At 40.6% G+C, this 17,816-nt stretch overlaps 1 protein-coding gene across 4 annotated transcripts in view; it reads left to right on the forward strand.

The window, feature by feature from the left end:
• si:ch73-267c23.10 (serine incorporator 3) overlaps nucleotides 1–17,816 on the forward strand; it is a 34,246-nt gene that overhangs the window by 8,588 nt on the left and 7,842 nt on the right. For 2 of the 4 annotated variants that reach the window (XM_064967617.1, XM_064967615.1), the window contains exons 2-7: nucleotides 3,277–3,630; nucleotides 3,791–4,956; nucleotides 9,246–9,407; nucleotides 13,330–13,523; nucleotides 16,830–16,909; nucleotides 17,187–17,324. In XM_064967617.1, coding sequence (XP_064823689.1) covers nucleotides 4,918–4,956; nucleotides 9,246–9,407; nucleotides 13,330–13,523; nucleotides 16,830–16,909; nucleotides 17,187–17,324 — 613 coding nt within the window. In that variant the 5' untranslated portion in view covers nucleotides 3,277–3,630; nucleotides 3,791–4,917. The remainder of the gene's footprint in view (nucleotides 1–3,276; nucleotides 3,631–3,790; nucleotides 4,957–9,245; nucleotides 9,408–13,329; nucleotides 13,524–16,829; nucleotides 16,910–17,186; nucleotides 17,325–17,816) is intronic. The other 2 variants (XM_064967618.1, XM_064967616.1) reach the window with 2 other exon arrangements.

Consider the following 17,816-nt stretch of genomic DNA (forward strand, 5'->3'; position numbering starts at 1 on the left):
TAAAAAAAGCCTATTCATGTTCCTGTAAGCATATATTCACTTTTCATTGAAAGTTAGAAGCATCACGTGACTTTTAATAATTCCAGTTACTGCTCTGTTAACTTTGTAAATAATTGTCTAGGCAGTGAGACTAGATGGTGACTTATTCATTTTCAGTTTAACCCTTTACATTCGTGGAAATTAGCCAATATGGATAGGGCTAAATTGAAATGTTTCTTACAGAAGAAATATGAAAAGCTTTTGGATAACAATGTTATCAATTGAAAGGGAACAGTTTGGAGATTATGGGGAAATTATTAGACCAAAGGTGAGGACACAACAGTTCACCTGACACAAAACAGAATCCAAACATTACACTGTTGATTTTATATGCAGTTTACATTAACTTTACTTTTTGCTGCATTTGTTGATAGTGAAATCTGAAAATACTCTAGATACACTTAGTAGCATGATAAGTATATTCCTGGAAAATGTGGGCTAGGCAAGAGTTTGAGTGAGAGGACTAATTCATGTCTCTGTGGCCACAAACCTCTGCAAAGTGTGCACAGTTCCTAAGTAATTTCAATGCACTTTTATAACTCAAATAAGAGTCTTCAACTGCAGTGCATTTGGAAAATATTCAGACCCCTTGACTTTTTCCACATTTTGTTACATTACAGTCCTTATGTAAATGTGATATTTCCAGTTGTTTTTTATACATTTGCAAAATAAAAAATGTTTTTGCCTTGTCATTCGGGGTATGTGTAGATTTATAAAGCGAGAACTGTCTTTTACGTTTTTATAAATGAGCAAATGTATTAAAAATAAAAAATTGAAATCTTACATTTACGTAAGTATTCAGACCCTTTACTCAGTACTTTGTTGAAGCACTGTTGACAGCGATTACTCCCTTGAGTCTTCTTGGTTATGACGCTACAAGCTTGGCACACCTGTATTTGGGGACTTTCTCCCATTCTTCTCTGCAGATCCTCTCAAGCTCTGTCAGGTTGGATGGGGACCGTTGCTGCACAGCTATTGTCAGGTCTCTCCAGAGATGTTCGATCGGGTTCAAGTCCAGGCTCTGGCTGGGCCACTCAAGAACATTCAGAGACTTGTCCCAAAGCCACACCTTTGTTGTCTTGGCTGTGTGCTTAGGGTTGTTGTCCAGTCTGAGGTCCTGAACGCACTGGAGCAGGTTTTCATCAAAGATCTCTCTGTACTTTGCTCCGTTCATCTTTCCCTCGATCCTGACTAGTCTCCCAGTCCCTGCCGCTGAAAAACATCCCCAAAGCATGATTCTGCCACCACCACGCTTCACCGTAGGGATGGTGCCAGGTTTCCTCCAGACGTGACGCTTGACATTCAGGCCAAAGAGTTCAATCTTAGTTTCATTCATTTAGCTCTCCCAGCTGTGCTGTTGAGGAACTAGAGCAAGCACACTTTTCATTATTTTGTCTCGAACACAACCCTGCATCCCAGCAATCACACAATTACTGTTGTTGTTTACACAATCCAAAAACGTCCATTATAAATCGCAATATGGGTCAAGTGTGCATCAGTTGATAGGTTGTTCTATTGCCAACACGACTGTTCAGAACAAACCAGGGTATGCCATATCATCTTGTAACTGTACATCAAACATAGTGATCATAATTGTTGACACTGCGTATGGCAAGAGTTTTATGATGGAAATGTGAAGTGCATTTCATCTTTCAAAATACTGTACATAATCAAATGTATTTATATAGCCCTTCGTACATCAGCTGATATCTCAAAGTGCTGTACAGAAACCCAGCCTAAAACCCCAAACAGCAAGCAATGCAGGTGTAGAAGCACGGTGGCTAGGAAAAACTCCCTAGAAAGGCCAAAATCTAGGAAGAAACCTAGAGAGGAACCAGGCTATGTGGGGTGGCCAGTCCTCTTCTGGCTGTGCCGAGTGGAGATTATAACAGAACATGGCCAAGATGTTCAAATGTTCATAAATAATAATAAGGCAGAACAGTTGAAACTGGAGCAGCAGCACGGCCAGGTGGACTGGGGACATCAAGGAGTCATCATGTCAGGTAGTCCTGAGGCATGGTCCTAGGGTTCAGGTCCTCCGAGAGAGAAAGAGAGAATTAGAGAGAGCACACTTAAATTCACACAGGACACTGAATAGGACAGGAGAAGTACTCCAGATATAACAAACTGAACCTAGCCCCCCCGACACAAACTACTGCAGCATAAATACTGGAGGCTGAGACAGGAGGGGTCAGGAGACACTGTGGCCCCATCCGAGGACACCCCCGGACAGGGCCAAACAGGAAGGATATAACCCCACCCACTTTGCCAAAGCACAGCCCCCACACCACTAGAGGGATATCTTCAACCACCAACTTCCTATCCTGAGACAAGGCCGAGTATAGCCCACAAAGATCTCCGCCACGGCACAACCCAAGGGGGGGCGCCAGCCCAGACAGGAAGATCACATCAGTGACTCAACCCACTCAGGTGATGTACCCCTGCCAGGGACGGTATGAAAGAGCCCCAGTAAGCCAGTGACTTGCGAGAGGTGCTCAGTCAACGGTTAGAGTGTCAGTCAAAACCCATACAGCGCTGTGAAGCACCGAGCCAGAGCTCTAATGTCATGTATAGCATGTTACTGTACAGCAATTGCTCTCCAATTCAGGCGTTTATCAGTGCCCAAATTGCCCATGTTCAAACCGTACACGGTTACGAGTGTAAAGGGCTACCAGAATGTTTCATAACAGTTCAAACATGGTTACATTTCATTTCAATTTTGGTCATATTCTAGGAACGTTCTCCAACTGGTTCGATATTGGGAATGTTCCCAAATAGTTCAGAGAACGTTAAGAAAACGTTTCATTAAAAAAAAAAAACTTTAATGTTCAGAGAACATTCTAAGAATGTTATTTAAGAACATACATTCTGTTCTCAGCATCAACAAAACTCCCTCTATCCTGTATTTTGTTAAGTTAATTCAGGTGTGTTGGTCGCACCCACTAATTGGCCACAACCGATCTTAACGAGTTCTTGTTTCCTTTGATATGTGGTCTGTTTGAAAAATACTAAAATGACCAGCTTTGTAAAAAAACATGGCACGCTAGCTCCATCCTGGTGGTGCAGTGGACTAATTCCATGAATAGAGAACAGACGATTATATGTTTGAATCTGAACTGACAACATAAAGAACAAATATCTCATGCACTTGCTCAAAAGATCAAATGACACTGCTACTTGTGTCCATTCCAACATGGCCATTTAGTGACTTCCTCCCTTGCTGTCTCTCTTTCTCAGACTCTGAAGAGGCTGGAGCAGCAGCAGCTTACCTGCATGCGTCAGCTGAACGAGGAGCAGAGGACCTTTGCCTTCGTCATGAACAAGAGGCTAAGCCAGAGGGGCGCTACGAGGCCTCAAACGCTCCCCTCCACCTCAGTCTCCTCTTCCATCGTCCCTCTGTCCATTAGGGGGTCCCGGTCTGCCCCGGCTGCTCTCGCCACCCGCAATGGGGCCAACAGAGTTGGCAGTGCCAAGAGCGCCAACGGCAGAGTCAAGTTTGAGCAGTCTTCTTCCAGCCTTTCACCGTGGGCAGTGAAATTACAGAAGAAGAGTATGGAGATGCAGGACAGAGAGGCAAGGGAGGTGAGCACTGTGAGTGGTCCTCTGTTCCAAATCCTGACCTGACCATGAGCTGCATTACTCTGAGTGACCACTGTAATGGTTACCGAAAATTACCTTTCTTTCTGTAAAGGTGGCCTTTTTGCTTGGATGAGAAATATCTGTTTTGTTAATGACTTCTCTCTTTTATTAGGTTTTGAAGGAGTATAGGGCCTCGGCTGGTCAAAGGTGTTGTTGTGAATGTGGTCACACCAGGGAGCTGTTGGACAGGAGACTGAGTTGTCCAGCCATATTACAGAGGCATCACTCTTGATTCTGCTACGGTATGGGATGTTATGGATGTACGATACAGTATATTGCTACAGGGGGGTGCGAGAGTTTCTCTTGAACATCATCTACCTACTCGTACTGGATCGATATAGCTACCTTATTTCTTGGAGGTTATGCCATGCCAATGGATATCTGAACAGCATTTTACGTCATGACCGATAAATGAGTAACACTGTACGTCATGACAGCTTCATAATAAGTTACATGAACTATGTCAACATGTCATTACACCTTTAACTGTTTACAGTACATGAAAAATGACACTGCCTTGTCACTTGACATTCAGTGACATAAGATGCCTTTACATCTTTTGACATTTGTTATGTCTTGTTTATGACCATAATATGACACTGTTATGATGTACAGTTCAAATAAAGTGTTACCAAGGTACATTCTGTGTTCACCTATATAACTTGTTTCCTGAAGATGACAACATAATGTATATATTGTTTTTATTTTTTTCATGGGAAGTTGAATGCCAAGTTTTATTTTTTATCAAAAATGTAAATTAGATCCGACTGTTACTCAAAGGAATATGTTCATAATGTTAAAAAAAAAATTTGATGACAGATTTTTGTGTGTGCAGTTTACTAAATAAACTGTAGCTTATACTGTATGTTGAGGTTGGAATTCAAACATTTGATTTTAGACCAATGACAGCATTAAGAGATGAAACCGATTGGACCGTAGCAGCAACGTTGTATAGACTGTACTTATCTGAAAGTAGTGACATCATCCTGTGTGACGCATTGAGAAACAACGTTAAACGGAAGGAAATCACAAGATTGTGCACAGTTGAGGACTTAGTCTAGCAAACGCTTGTACAGCACGACAACAAAATAATTTAGTTAAAATATTTTGTATTTTCAAAAGTTGGTACTCAAATTGTATCTACACTGAGAGTCCAGGACAGGAAAGTAACGTGTACCGTTCCAGGAAGAAAACCACTAAAGAGATTGAGTGCAAATCTTGTGCCGAAATCAGAACATTATGGGAGCTGTCTTTGGGGCCTTTTCTGTCGCAAGCTGGGTAAGGTGCTTCTCGTATATCATCACGACCATATGTGTGAACAAGAACCAGGTTGACATGTATGAAAGAATGGCTGAGTATCCCAGGCAAGTGCAGCTGAGGTGAGCTCATACAAGGTTTGCTTGGATCAGTGGTGGAAAAAGTACCCAATTAGCCTACTTGAATAAAAGTCTAAATACCCTAACAGAAAAAAATGAACGTTGCCCAGTAAAATAGTAACGTTACTTGAGTAAAAGTAAAAACATATTTGGTTTTAAGTATCAAAAGTAAAAGTATAAATCATTTCAAATTCTTTATTAAGCAAACCAGACGGCACACTCAGACATAATTCACAAACAAATGTTTGTTTAGTGAATCCGCCAGATCAGAGACAGTAGGATGACCGGTATGGGGGGGTGATAAGTGCCAGAATTGAGCCTCGTGATGCCTCTCACCAAGTTACCTAACGTTTTCCTTGTGCTGTAATGTACTGCCATGAATTAACATGGACTGTCAATGGAGACAAGTATTTTTCTAATACCCTGACTACACCGAGGGCTTTGCAAAATAAAGTTAGGAATCTATGTTATTCAATTATTGCACCCACACTGCTCGAGAGCGTCTGAAGAAATTGTGTGGAATTACCTTAGCGCAGGTTGACCTGGTTGGTCCCCAAAGAGTATGTTCTTCCACACAATTTCTCCAGAGGCTTATCAAATCACTTAGAATCTGTTTCTCCTACTAGAAGTTTGTACTATGATTTACTGATTAGTGAAGAGAACGGTTAGAGACAAAACCCCCTTATAACACCACTGTTGCTATTTGGGGCGGCAGGGTAGCCTTGTGGTTAGAGTGGTGGACTAGCAACCAGAAGGTTGTCGTTCTGCCCCTGAACAGGCAGTTAACCCACTGTTCTTAGGCCGTCATTGAAAATAAGAATTTGTTCTTAACTGACTTGCCTGATTAAATAAAAGTAAAAGAAAAAAAAATCATCCACTTTGGTTAGGAGGTGGATTTATTCAGCACGAGGGTGTGGAGGGTATTTGTCTCAGTATGTCTCGTTCAGAAGTCAAGAGATACAATTGTTCTACAGTATGAAAGTCAGATATTACCTTTTAGGCTGATGATAGTTGAAGTTTCACAAGCTGTCTGTCGGTGATAATTCAAGTAGCACTATCATGCCCTCTTAAGGAAGGCATTCTCCTTTATATACAATTTTCAGGACTTTAGCGCTGAGTCATATTCTAACCTTGTGGCGAGCACATTTTGGAGTGGCCTTCTATTGTCTCCAGCACAAGATGCACCTGTGTAATGATCATGCTGTTTAATCAGCTTCTTGATATGTCACACCTGTCAGGTGGATGGATTATCTTGGCAACATTACTAATGACATATGCATCCTCTATCCCCAACTCTTGCATCAGTTTAACCCATTCAAATTCTACTGCTAGTCTAGCTCTTCCACGTTCCGTCGATGACCCGCTCTCTCCCCTTCTGGGGGGCGGTGCCCGAATGCATGTTAGCCGAAACAGAACTGAAAACACTCCAGCCTGTTTTAATAACAGACAATGATGAAGCCTGAACATTTCAGCTGTTTGTCATTGAGGTAACCCACTGTCGCCTACAGATTTGATACACATGAAGACCTATATTTAATCTGGATTTGACAAACAATAGCCTGACTAGGATCCTGACTTTTCCTCATGTTATATTTGTTACCAATTAGGATAAATGTAGTCCTACTACTAAGCTTTTTGTTTTCCTATTAATTTGCATAGGCTAACCATTGCGATTATTGTTATTTACCATCTTCTGCTTTTTATGAATAAACAGGCATCGGGAGGTAAACAATTATATAATTTCGATGTCCCCCCACACATTGTTACTTGCCTTATAGATCTCAAAGTCAGTTAATTTCCAATACATGTATATGCTAATTTATTTGATTCATACACTGGCTTGTCTGGCTGGCATCTTTTCATTTTTAACAGGCCTTCCCTTATCTACACTGAAATAATATTATTTCAGTAGTCCTATATTATGATTTTTTTTTAAATCATAGCTCATTAGTACACCCTTGTGGTATAATAAATATCTATTCTATGTCCTAGGATACAACAATGCATAATTTTGAACTAACAAATACCATCAAGGGATACTTTACAATTTACAATAATGAACACCTTGTGAAACAGCTGTGAAAACCAATCTGGCAATATTTTAGATTTAAATATATAAACATCCATATTTTTTTCTTACATGTGTGAAATTTACTTTCACAGATTTTTTTGTACACTCAAATGGCAATCAGACTGAACTACTGAATTCTGTTGTTTAGAATAGAGAAAAGGAGGTGTGGATGGGAGGTTCTGCCTGTCACTTGTTCTCAACAGGCAGTCAGTCTCAGAAGGGGAACTCGAAGAGGGAGACTGCAAAGTTGCTGCGGCTCTCTTTGTTCTGAGTGTTTGCAGTGCTAGTGTTTTTACTTCATCTGTGTATCTCACATGATATGCCCAGTATGATAGTTTTCTTGCTCTTTCTTAGCAGATAATGACAACATGACAATAACAGTAGCTGATGTAATGAAAAGTTGGAGGGTGGTTGATAATGGAGGACATCAGGTGGATCCATGTCTGGGTGTTGGGCAGAAACCCTAGGTCCTGGAGAACAGGAGCAGAGTTAAAGGGAACAGGGTAGGAGATAGCTGATTAACCTGTGTGTTTGCTTGTTTATATCTATGTAAAAATACAGTTATTGAATGATTTAATTGAAATGTTTGATTAGACATGCAATAATGTTAATGGCAGACAGAAAATAAAGGATACCTGTCTAATTTTTTATGTCAGTGGGGTTGATGAGGGAGGTAAGGGATGGGCGGAGTCATACACCTTAACAGTACCTGCCTGGAAGCAGTGGTTACTTAACAAGTCCCAGTGGTTAGCCTTGAGATTGACTATTTGGAGAAACCCCTGGGCCCGTATTGGTACTGCTGACAGCATGGCGCTGCAGCCCACCACGGTGAGGCAAATGCAAATAGTTATCCTCAGAGATGTTTATATTCACCTTAACGGATGGCAGTGAAAAAGCAGCAAGGTTTCCCAGGTCTCGCCTTCCTTTTGTCCTTCTTCCAAGCCTAGTCATTCACCTGGATTTCGAAGCATTTGGTCCCCTTGATCCTCCTCTGGTGGCTCTCCTTCTGTTTCTCTCCCATGTTCAGTCTCACATTGATAATATAAATAAATGCAATTATTTTTCTTATTGTTACAAATGGAGGTCGACCGATTAATCGGAATGGACGATTAATTACGGCCAATTTCAGGTTTTCATAACAATCGGAAATCGGTATTTTTGGACACAGATTTCGCCAAATTTTTACATTTTATTATTATTATTATTATTTTTACACCTTTATTTAACTAGGCAAGTCAGTTAAGAACACATTCTTATTGCAGTAAGAAGCCAATGTAAGTTGCTAACTAGCATTAAACTTATCTTATAAAAAACAATCAATCATTCATAATCACTAGTTAACTACACATGGTTGATGATATTACTAGTTTATCTAGCGTGTCCTGCGTTGCATATAATCGATGCGGTGCGCATTCGTGAAAAAGGACTGTCGTTGCTCCAACGTGTACCTAACCATAAACATCAATGCCTTTCTTAAAATCAATACACAAGTATACATTTTTAAACCTGCATATTAAGTTAATATTGCCTGCTAACATGAATTTCTTTTAACTAGGGAAATTGTGTCACTTCTCTTGCAACACAGTGTTTTTTGTCATATAGCCAAGGGCCTCGAACACAATATCATACTGTAACAACAAGAGGACAAAAGAGCGTTGGTCCTCTTTTGGGCACAGCTCAGTGATAAGTTATACGGTCATTCTTTGTCTCAGGCCCAGGTAATAAGTGTTGGCCAAGACCTATATGCTATGCTACCCATAAAACCCACACCACAACTACCACAACCACTACACAACCAACACCGCCAATTAAAAAAAAATATATATATTAGCATTTGAGGGAGTTGACAAGTTTGTCCTCAGATTTTAGACCTCTCAGAGAAGATGAAGCACATTTCTCAGACTCGCACCCAGGGCAATTTGAAATAAATCTAAAAAAATAATAATAATAATTGATTGGGTTGTTTTGATTGCGTTTGAATTCGGTTCCTCTCTACTACCACATTGCTCCAAGTGCCAATACTAAGGTTAATCAGTCTGCATCGACTGGCTTGTCCCTAACTGACCTAATATGTTTCAGGAATGTTTGGCAATGGTTTTTCCCTATCTCTTTCCCTCTAGGTGCCGTGTCTGTGTAGCAGTGCGACATGCTTGCTGTGCAGGTGCTGTCCCCAGAGCAAGAACTCCACGGTGACGCGAGTCATCTACGCCTTCATCCTGTTGCTAGGGACCATTATAGCCTGCATCATGCTGTCACCGGGAGTGGACGAGCAGCTAAAAAAGGTACGAGGTGTGCCAATCAATGTGTTTTTTCAGTATACATACTACCGTACTTCTGTCATCGAAAAAACCTTGGTTTCATGCATGTTAACATCAGAAGCCTCCTCCCTAAGTTTGTTTTACTCACTGCTTTAGCACACTCCACCAACCCTGATGTCCTTGTCGTGTTTGAATCCTGGCTTAGGAAGGCCACCAAAAATTCTAAATTCTGAGATTTCCATACCCAACTACAACATTTTCCGTCAAGATAGAACTGCCAAAGGGGGGGGGGAGTTAGCTTGATGCCCTGATCCACAACTACGCAGACAACACCATTCTGTATACATCTGGCCCTTCTTTGGACACTGTGTTAACTAACCTCCAAACAAGCTTCAATGCCATACAACACTCCTTCCGTGGCCTCCAACTGCTCTTAAACGCTAGTAAAACCAAATGCATGCTTTTCAACCGTTCGCTGCCCGCACCCGCCCGCCCGACCAGCATCATAACTCTGGACGGTTCTGACCTAGAATATGTGGATAACTACAAATACCTAGGTGTTTGGCGAGACTGTAAACTCTCCTTCCAGACTCATATCAAACATCTCCAATCCAAAATCAAATCTAGAATCGGCTTTCTATTTCGCAACAAATCCTCCTTCAGTCACGCCGCCAAACTTTCCCTAGTAAAACTGACTATCCCACCGATCCTCGACTTCGGCGATGTCATCTACTAAATAGTTTCAATTCTCTACTCAACAAACTGGATGCAGTCTATCACAGTGCCATCCGTTTTGTCACCAATGCCCTTTGTACCACCCACCACTGCGACCTGTATGCTCCAGTCGGCTGGCCCTCGCTACATATTCGTTGCCAGACCCACTGGCTCCAGGTCATCTATAAGTCTATGCTAGGTAAAGCTCTGCCTTACCTCAGCTCAGTGGTCACGATAACAACACCCACCCATAGCACGCGCTACAGAAGGTATATCTCACTGGTCGTCCCCATAGCTAGCACCTCATTTGGCCGCCTTTCCTTCCAGTTCTCTGCTGCAAGTGACTGGAAACAATTGCAAAAATCGCTGAAGCTGGAGACATATCTCCCTCACTAACTTTAAACATCAGCTATCTGAGCAGCTAACTGATAGCTGCAGCTGTACATAGTCCATCTGTAAATAGCCCACCCAATCTACCTACCTCATCCCCATATTGTTTTTATTTACCTTTCTGCTCTTTTGCACACCAGTATCACTACTTGCACATCATCATCTGCTCATCAATCATTCCAGTGTTAATCTGCTAAATTATAATTACTTTGCTACTATGGCCTATTTATTGCCTTACCTCCTCACGCCATTTGCACACACTGTATATAGACTTTCTTTTTTTCTATTGTGTTATTGACTGTACGCTTATTTACTTCATGTGTAACTCTGTGTTGTTTCTGTCGCACTGCTTTGCTTTATCTTGGCCAGGTCGCATGAATGAGGTTGTATAAAGGTCGCATAAATAAGAACTTGTTCTCAACTAGCTTACCTGGTTAAATAAAGGTGAAATAAATACAAATAAATCGAATCTCACCACACTCTCATGCTCCGAGGACATTCTCTTGAGTCCGTTCTTGTGAGGGCGAGTGTGGAGAACGCATAATACATTACATTTGAGAAGCACTCACACTCCCCCTAAGGTATTACCTCACACACGCTGCACCTCCCCATTCACTGAACCATCTTCTAGGCAGGACAATGACAATAGAGACAAAACAAGATAACAATATTTAGTCGTAGTTAGCCAGTTGGCCCTATTGACTTACTATGGGCTTGCAATCTACGCACACTACAGTGGGTATTGTAAGTAGGTAAACATGCCAAAATTAACACAGCATGTATTTATTCATGTTTTCAAGATACAATATTGTAGTCAGGTAACATTAGATTTGATTGGGCAACATTTCATTCCGAAAATCAGTTTATTTTCTCTCACTTCAGCTCATGTAATGGCCGCCATTAATGTCAACAAGTGTTGTGTTGTTTTTTTGTTATTGGTTGCATCATATTACTGTTCGTTCAAATCAAATTTGATTTGTCACATGCACCAAATATAACAATGCATGCTTCGAAATGTGTTCAGCAGGGGGACGCATCAGAGAAGTTCCCTCCAAGCTCCGTTTTGCGTACTTTGATTTGGACTCATGCTCCAACACTCCCGTGCTCCAGATTGCGTGCTCGGAGTGCGCTAGTATGCATATTGAGAAACACCCAGTGTGTGTGTGTGCATGAGATGATGAGCCATGATGTGTCATAGTAGATGTTTGTGTACATGGTAAATGGTTGCTTTAGTAATGCTTTAATACCTGGGGAGGCTATTGGTGGGAAGGGTTAAGTCACACAAAGTATAGAACAGTAGGGGCCTACAGAGATACAACTTACTGCATATTGAGGCTGCATTAACATTGCAACTCTGTGTATACTGTCATTCTAAATTTAAAAATGTACATATACAGGTAACTGACAAAATAACGGAAACACCAACATAGAGTTTTAAGGGCGTTGAGCCACCAGAGCTGCCAGAACAGCTTCAGTGCGCCTTGGCATAGATTCTTCAAGTGTCCGGGAACTCTGTTGGAGGGATGCGACACCATTCTTCCACAAGAAATTACATAATTTGGTGTTTTGTTGATGGTGGTGGAAAACGCTGTCTCAGGCGCCGCTCCAGAATCTCCCATAACTGTTCAATTGGGTTGAGATCTGGTGACTGAGACACACAAACCCTTTACACCCTCTATGCTCCCTCTTTCAAAGTCACTGAGATCTCTTCTTCTAGTCACGGTAGCCAAAATAATGGGCTGCCCAGCATTTTTTATACATGACCCTAAGCATGATGGGATGTTTTAATTTCTTAATTAACTCAGGAACCACACCTGTGTGGAAGCACATGCTTTCAATTTACTTTGTCTCCCTCATTTACTCATGTTTCCTTTATTTTTGCAGTTACCTGGGAACGTTGAATGACTTTATGACCATGTTAATTTCGTCAACAAAAATAATGACAAAAATATTCGTCAAACACATATTTTTCCGTGGCAGTTGCCGTGACAATAACTGACTAAATAGATCCAGAAAAAAACTATAGCTAATCAAAGAAAAAAATAATTGATGTTGAGCCACATCGGCCTGCATTTTACATCCATAAGCCCCTGTTCTTTTGGACAACAATGTGGCTGCAGCTTCTGGAGCGTTGATAACAATGGCAATGATGCGACCCAGTGAAGGAAATGCAAAATACTACTGTACTTTGCCAATACTTTGCAGCACCATCTGGTGATTGTGCTTCTCTCTCTCGTCTGTTTTGTATGTAATGTGTAATATGTATGTCGGCTGAATTAGGAATTTACATGGCCAGATAAATCTTCTGTCATTTATTATTATTATTATTATTGCATATGTTTGTCATATTTCTGCGTTGGGAAGATAATTGGATGTTATGCAGAAAAATATATAGGTAAGACAAGGCTGTGTATGTTTGTGCTCATGGAAGTCAGTTATTTATGTTCACTATAAGGTGAGGCAATACAAATATGATGGAACTAAAATGAAAGGGCATTTAGTTGATAAAAAATGTCCCACTGTTTTCGTCATTTTGACAATAACTACACTAAATCATTATTCAAATAACAAATGTGACTAAGTCTTAGTCATTTTGACTATAATATAATTAAGACCTAACTAAATGAGCACTGTTGTATGAATGGTTATAATACTGTATGTGAAAAGTTGACTTTTGTGGTACAGTCTCTCATGATAATAGCCAACTTGTTGTTGACCAAAGTGAAAATGTTAGGTTATTGAATACAGAATCACACAGCTAGACTATAATAATGCTGTCTACTCTGTACAGTAGATTAGACTGGCCTGAATGGTTTGTGAGAATGTCTATCTGTGCTTGTAGATTCCTGGGTTCTGTGAAGACGGAGCAGGCTCTTCTATCCCAGGAATCCATGCCAACATGAACTGTGAGATCTTTGTGGGCTATAAAGCCGTGTACCGGGTGTGCTTCGGCATGAGCATGTGTTTCCTGGTGTTCGCTCTGATTATGATCAACGTCAAGAACAGCCGAGACCCACGCTCTGCCATCCACAACGGGTAACCACCCATCACATGATGCACCACCTAAAAAAAATACATGAAAAAATAAAAAAGTAAAGGCCTAGATGTAATCATATTTATTACTACGACAAATTTGACTTAAAAGTCAGTATTAAGGTGAATAGCCTTTGTTATTATTATTAATTAACTGAAAATGTACACTGCTTGTAACTTAACTAATGTCATAATGAGGTACTGGTAAGACACCCTTGTTTGTTGACTATTTTCTGTCATACAGTATGACTATCACACTGCTACAGGCACTGTCACAACAACTATTGGCAATATGAATAAAATAATCTCTTACACAACAGGTCACTGAGCTAACTAGCTTTAGACCACCCCGTGCCTCTCTGAAACAGAGGAGAATAACTGCACTAGAACTTTTAGTAACAGCAATACATCATAAGCCTATTCATATACAGTGCATTTGGAAAGTGTGCTGACCCCTTCCCTTTATACACATTTTGTCACGTTAGGTACAGCTAGGGATGCACAATATATCGGTGAGCATATCGGAATTGGACGATATTGGCAAAAAATGCCAACATCTGCATCAGCCCGATGTCTAGTTTAACGCCGATATGCAAAACCGATGTCAAAGCTGACGTGCATACCTATATACCATAGGTAGATGACGTGCATACCTATATACCATAGGTAGATGACGTGCATACCTATATACCATAGGTAGTTGACATGCATACCTATATACCATAGGTAGATGACGTGCATACCTATATACCATAGGTAGATGACGTGCATACCTATATACCATAGGTAGATGCGTGTATACCTATATACCATAGGATGAGTATACCAATATACCATATGATGACGTGCATACCTATATAATGTAGGTAGATATATACCATAGGTAGATGTATACCTATATACCATAGGTAGATGATGTGTATACCAATATACCTATATACCATAGGTAGATGTATACCTATATACCATAGGTAGATGATGTGTATACCAATATACCTATATACCATAGGTAGATGACGTGCATACCTATATACCATAGGTAGATGACGTGCATACCTATATACCATAGGTAGATGACGTGCATACCTATATACCATAGGTAGATGACGTGTATACCTATATACCATAGGTAGATGATGTGTATACCAATATACCATAGGTAGATGACGTGCATACCTATATAATGTAGGTAGATGAGGTACATACCTATATAACGTAGGTAGATGACGTGTATACCTATATACCATAGGTAGATGATGTGTATACCAATATACCATAGGTAGATGACGTGCATACCTATATAATGTAGGTAGATGACGTGTATACCTATATACCATAGGTAGATGATGTGTATACCAATATACCATAGGTAGATGACGTGCATACCTATATAATGTAGGTAGATGACGTGCATACCTATATAATGTAGGTAGATGACGTACATACCTATATAACGTAGGTAGATGACATGCATACCTATATAACGTAGGTAGATGACGTGCATACCTATATAATGTAGATAGCTGACGTGCATACCTATATAACGTAGGTAGATGACGTGTATACCTATATACCATAGGTAGATGATGTAATGACGCCATGAAAAATACAGGCTACACAGAACAAAAGCAGAAAAATACTAAGCGCACACTTCCAACAACTAAACAAGTTCAAGTCGAGCAGTCACTTGAAAAAGTACGAACATTTCAGCGAGACAACTCAAAGGCCAAACCCATTAACGCCAAGATAATACAATTCATTGCCCTTGACAATCAACCGTCCTCTGTCGTGGATGATGTTGGCTTTCACCGACTGATCGAGCCCCGGTACACACTATTTTTCAGATGTTGCCCTACCGGAGTTACACAGTGTTGTTGACACTCACATCCATGAGCTACTTGCTATGGGCGTCACTGCTATTAGCTTCCCGACTAACATTTGGACCAGCAATGTCAGCCACATGAGTTTGCTGAGTCTGACGGCACAGTGGGTCGACGAGGATTTTGTACTGAGGAAAGCCGTATTGCATGCTCAAGAATGTGCTCTTTCTCATACCGCTGCTACCATTTCAATGGCATTTGAGAACATGTTTGAAACTTGGAAACATGAACACTCCTAGCTCCATTCGAACAACTGTCTCGAGAAATAAGCTAATCAACTGCGTCTGCAGCAGATGTGATACCCTCTGTCATGGCATTGAAACGCCTGCTCAACAAAACTGCCGACACAGACCGTCTGGTTGAAACTTACATAAGTACTCAAGACTTTGAACAAGCGATTCAGTGGCATTACCTCTGAGCCTCTTTACTGTGTCACCACCATGCTCGATGCCAGGTACAAGGACCGCTACTTCGATGCAGACAAGAAACAGGGTTTACGTGAAATGTTACAGACATGGCTGGACAAGATGGAAATGGACACATTGATTGTCCGTGGCCTCTCTTCCTCGGTGCGCACTGACAGCTGAAACTTCACTGCTTGATATGTATGATGAAATCCTGTTTGAGAAAGAAATTACTGAACAAATGAACGACAAAACAGCACAGCAAGTAAGTGAAAGAAATAGGTTTGATTATGTTTTACTAGTAATGGGGACATACGTAAATGCCAACAAAATACATTTTGGGTCAGTGTGGTGTGTGTGTGTAACCTTTATTTAACTCGGCAAGTCAGTTAAGAACAATTTCTTATTTACAATGACGGCCTACCCCGGCCAAACCCGGCCAATTGTGCACTGGCCTATGGGACTCCCAATCACGACCGGATGTGATACAGCCTGGATTCGAACCAGGGACTGTTGTGACGCCTCTTGCACTGAGATGCAGTGCCTTAAGAATGCTTAAAAGGCCGCTAAAATTGTAAATATCGGTAACGGTACTGTTTTTTAGGCAAGGAAAATATTGGATATCGGTATCGGCCAAAAATAACATTGGTGCATCCCTAGTTACAGCCTTATTCTAAATTTTTTATTTTTTTCCCTCAATCTACACACAATACCGCATAATGGCAAAGCAATAACAGGTTTTCAGACATGTACATCATAAGCCTATTCATGTATATTTACTAGGTATAACCATGCAACAAAATAACCATATAATACGTGCGTTTTGAAAAATGCTGATACTGTCAATCTATATTATTTTGTATTTTATCTGTACACCAAAACAAGAGTGGCATTATTGAAAGATCATACTATTATTATTTTTTATTTCATAGTTATTTTTCATACTTTTTATAATGATTCATGAAGTCTATCAAAACATTATCAAAAGGGATTCAGTTGACGAATGACTTCCTTCCCCCATGCAGGTTTTGGTTTTTTAAGATTGCCACCATGGTTGCAGTGACAGTCGGTGCCTTTTATATCCCTGAGGGGCCTTTCACTCACCGTAAGATTGACCCAATTTAAATAAAGAATTTGTCATAACATTTGTCTATTTATTATGATTTACCGATGTAGCACTTGACCAGGCACAATCCGCATAAACATTAGTGATATACTTTTAATTGTTGATATTACAATTTATTGGATTATTAAGAAAATTCATTGTTGATACACGCAATTAATCATTGAATTAGTTGTAATTGTAATATACTAGTAACTTTATACTTAGCAGTGCTTGTGGATATTTGTGATACGATGATGGTCTCTTTGTGTGTGTGCAGTGTGGTTCGTGGTGGGTACCTGTGGGGCGTTCTTCTTCATCCTGATCCAGCTGGTTCTGCTGGTGGATTTTGCCCACTCCTGGAATGAGTCCTGGGTGGATAACATGGAGAGTGGGAACTCCAGGGGCTGGTATGCAGGTGAGTCTGCCTGACCCTCTGCTAAGGAAGTCAAATCAAATCCAACTTTATATTAAATCCACTTACAATCGCAACACACGTAGTTAGCAGTCAAACAATACAATGGAGGAGAAAAGAAAGGGCAGAATAAAAGAGCATCAACACACGAGTGTTTATGATTGGCTAAATCATTTTGCTGATTAGAGATGCTGATGTGATGTTTTATTTGAAGTTGTTGGGGCTCTATTCTAGACCTAAGGAAAGCTTTTGATATTGTTAACCATGAGGTTCTCACCACAAAACTGTCCAAGTTTAACTTTTACCCCAATGCCTTGAGATGGATGAAATCATACCTTGAAGGAAGAACTCAGTGTGTCAGAGTGAGCAATAAGCTGTCGCCCACTCTCAGCTATGATGTGGGCATGCCCCAAGGGTCAATACTGGCGCCCCCTCCTGTTAATTCTATACATTAATGATCTGCCTTCTGTCTGTACTGGGTCTGAAGTTCAAATG

The sequence above is a fragment of the Oncorhynchus masou genome, chromosome 6 (genome assembly GCF_036934945.1).
Source record: "Oncorhynchus masou masou isolate Uvic2021 chromosome 6, UVic_Omas_1.1, whole genome shotgun sequence".
NCBI classification, from domain to species: domain Eukaryota; kingdom Metazoa; phylum Chordata; class Actinopteri; order Salmoniformes; family Salmonidae; genus Oncorhynchus; species Oncorhynchus masou.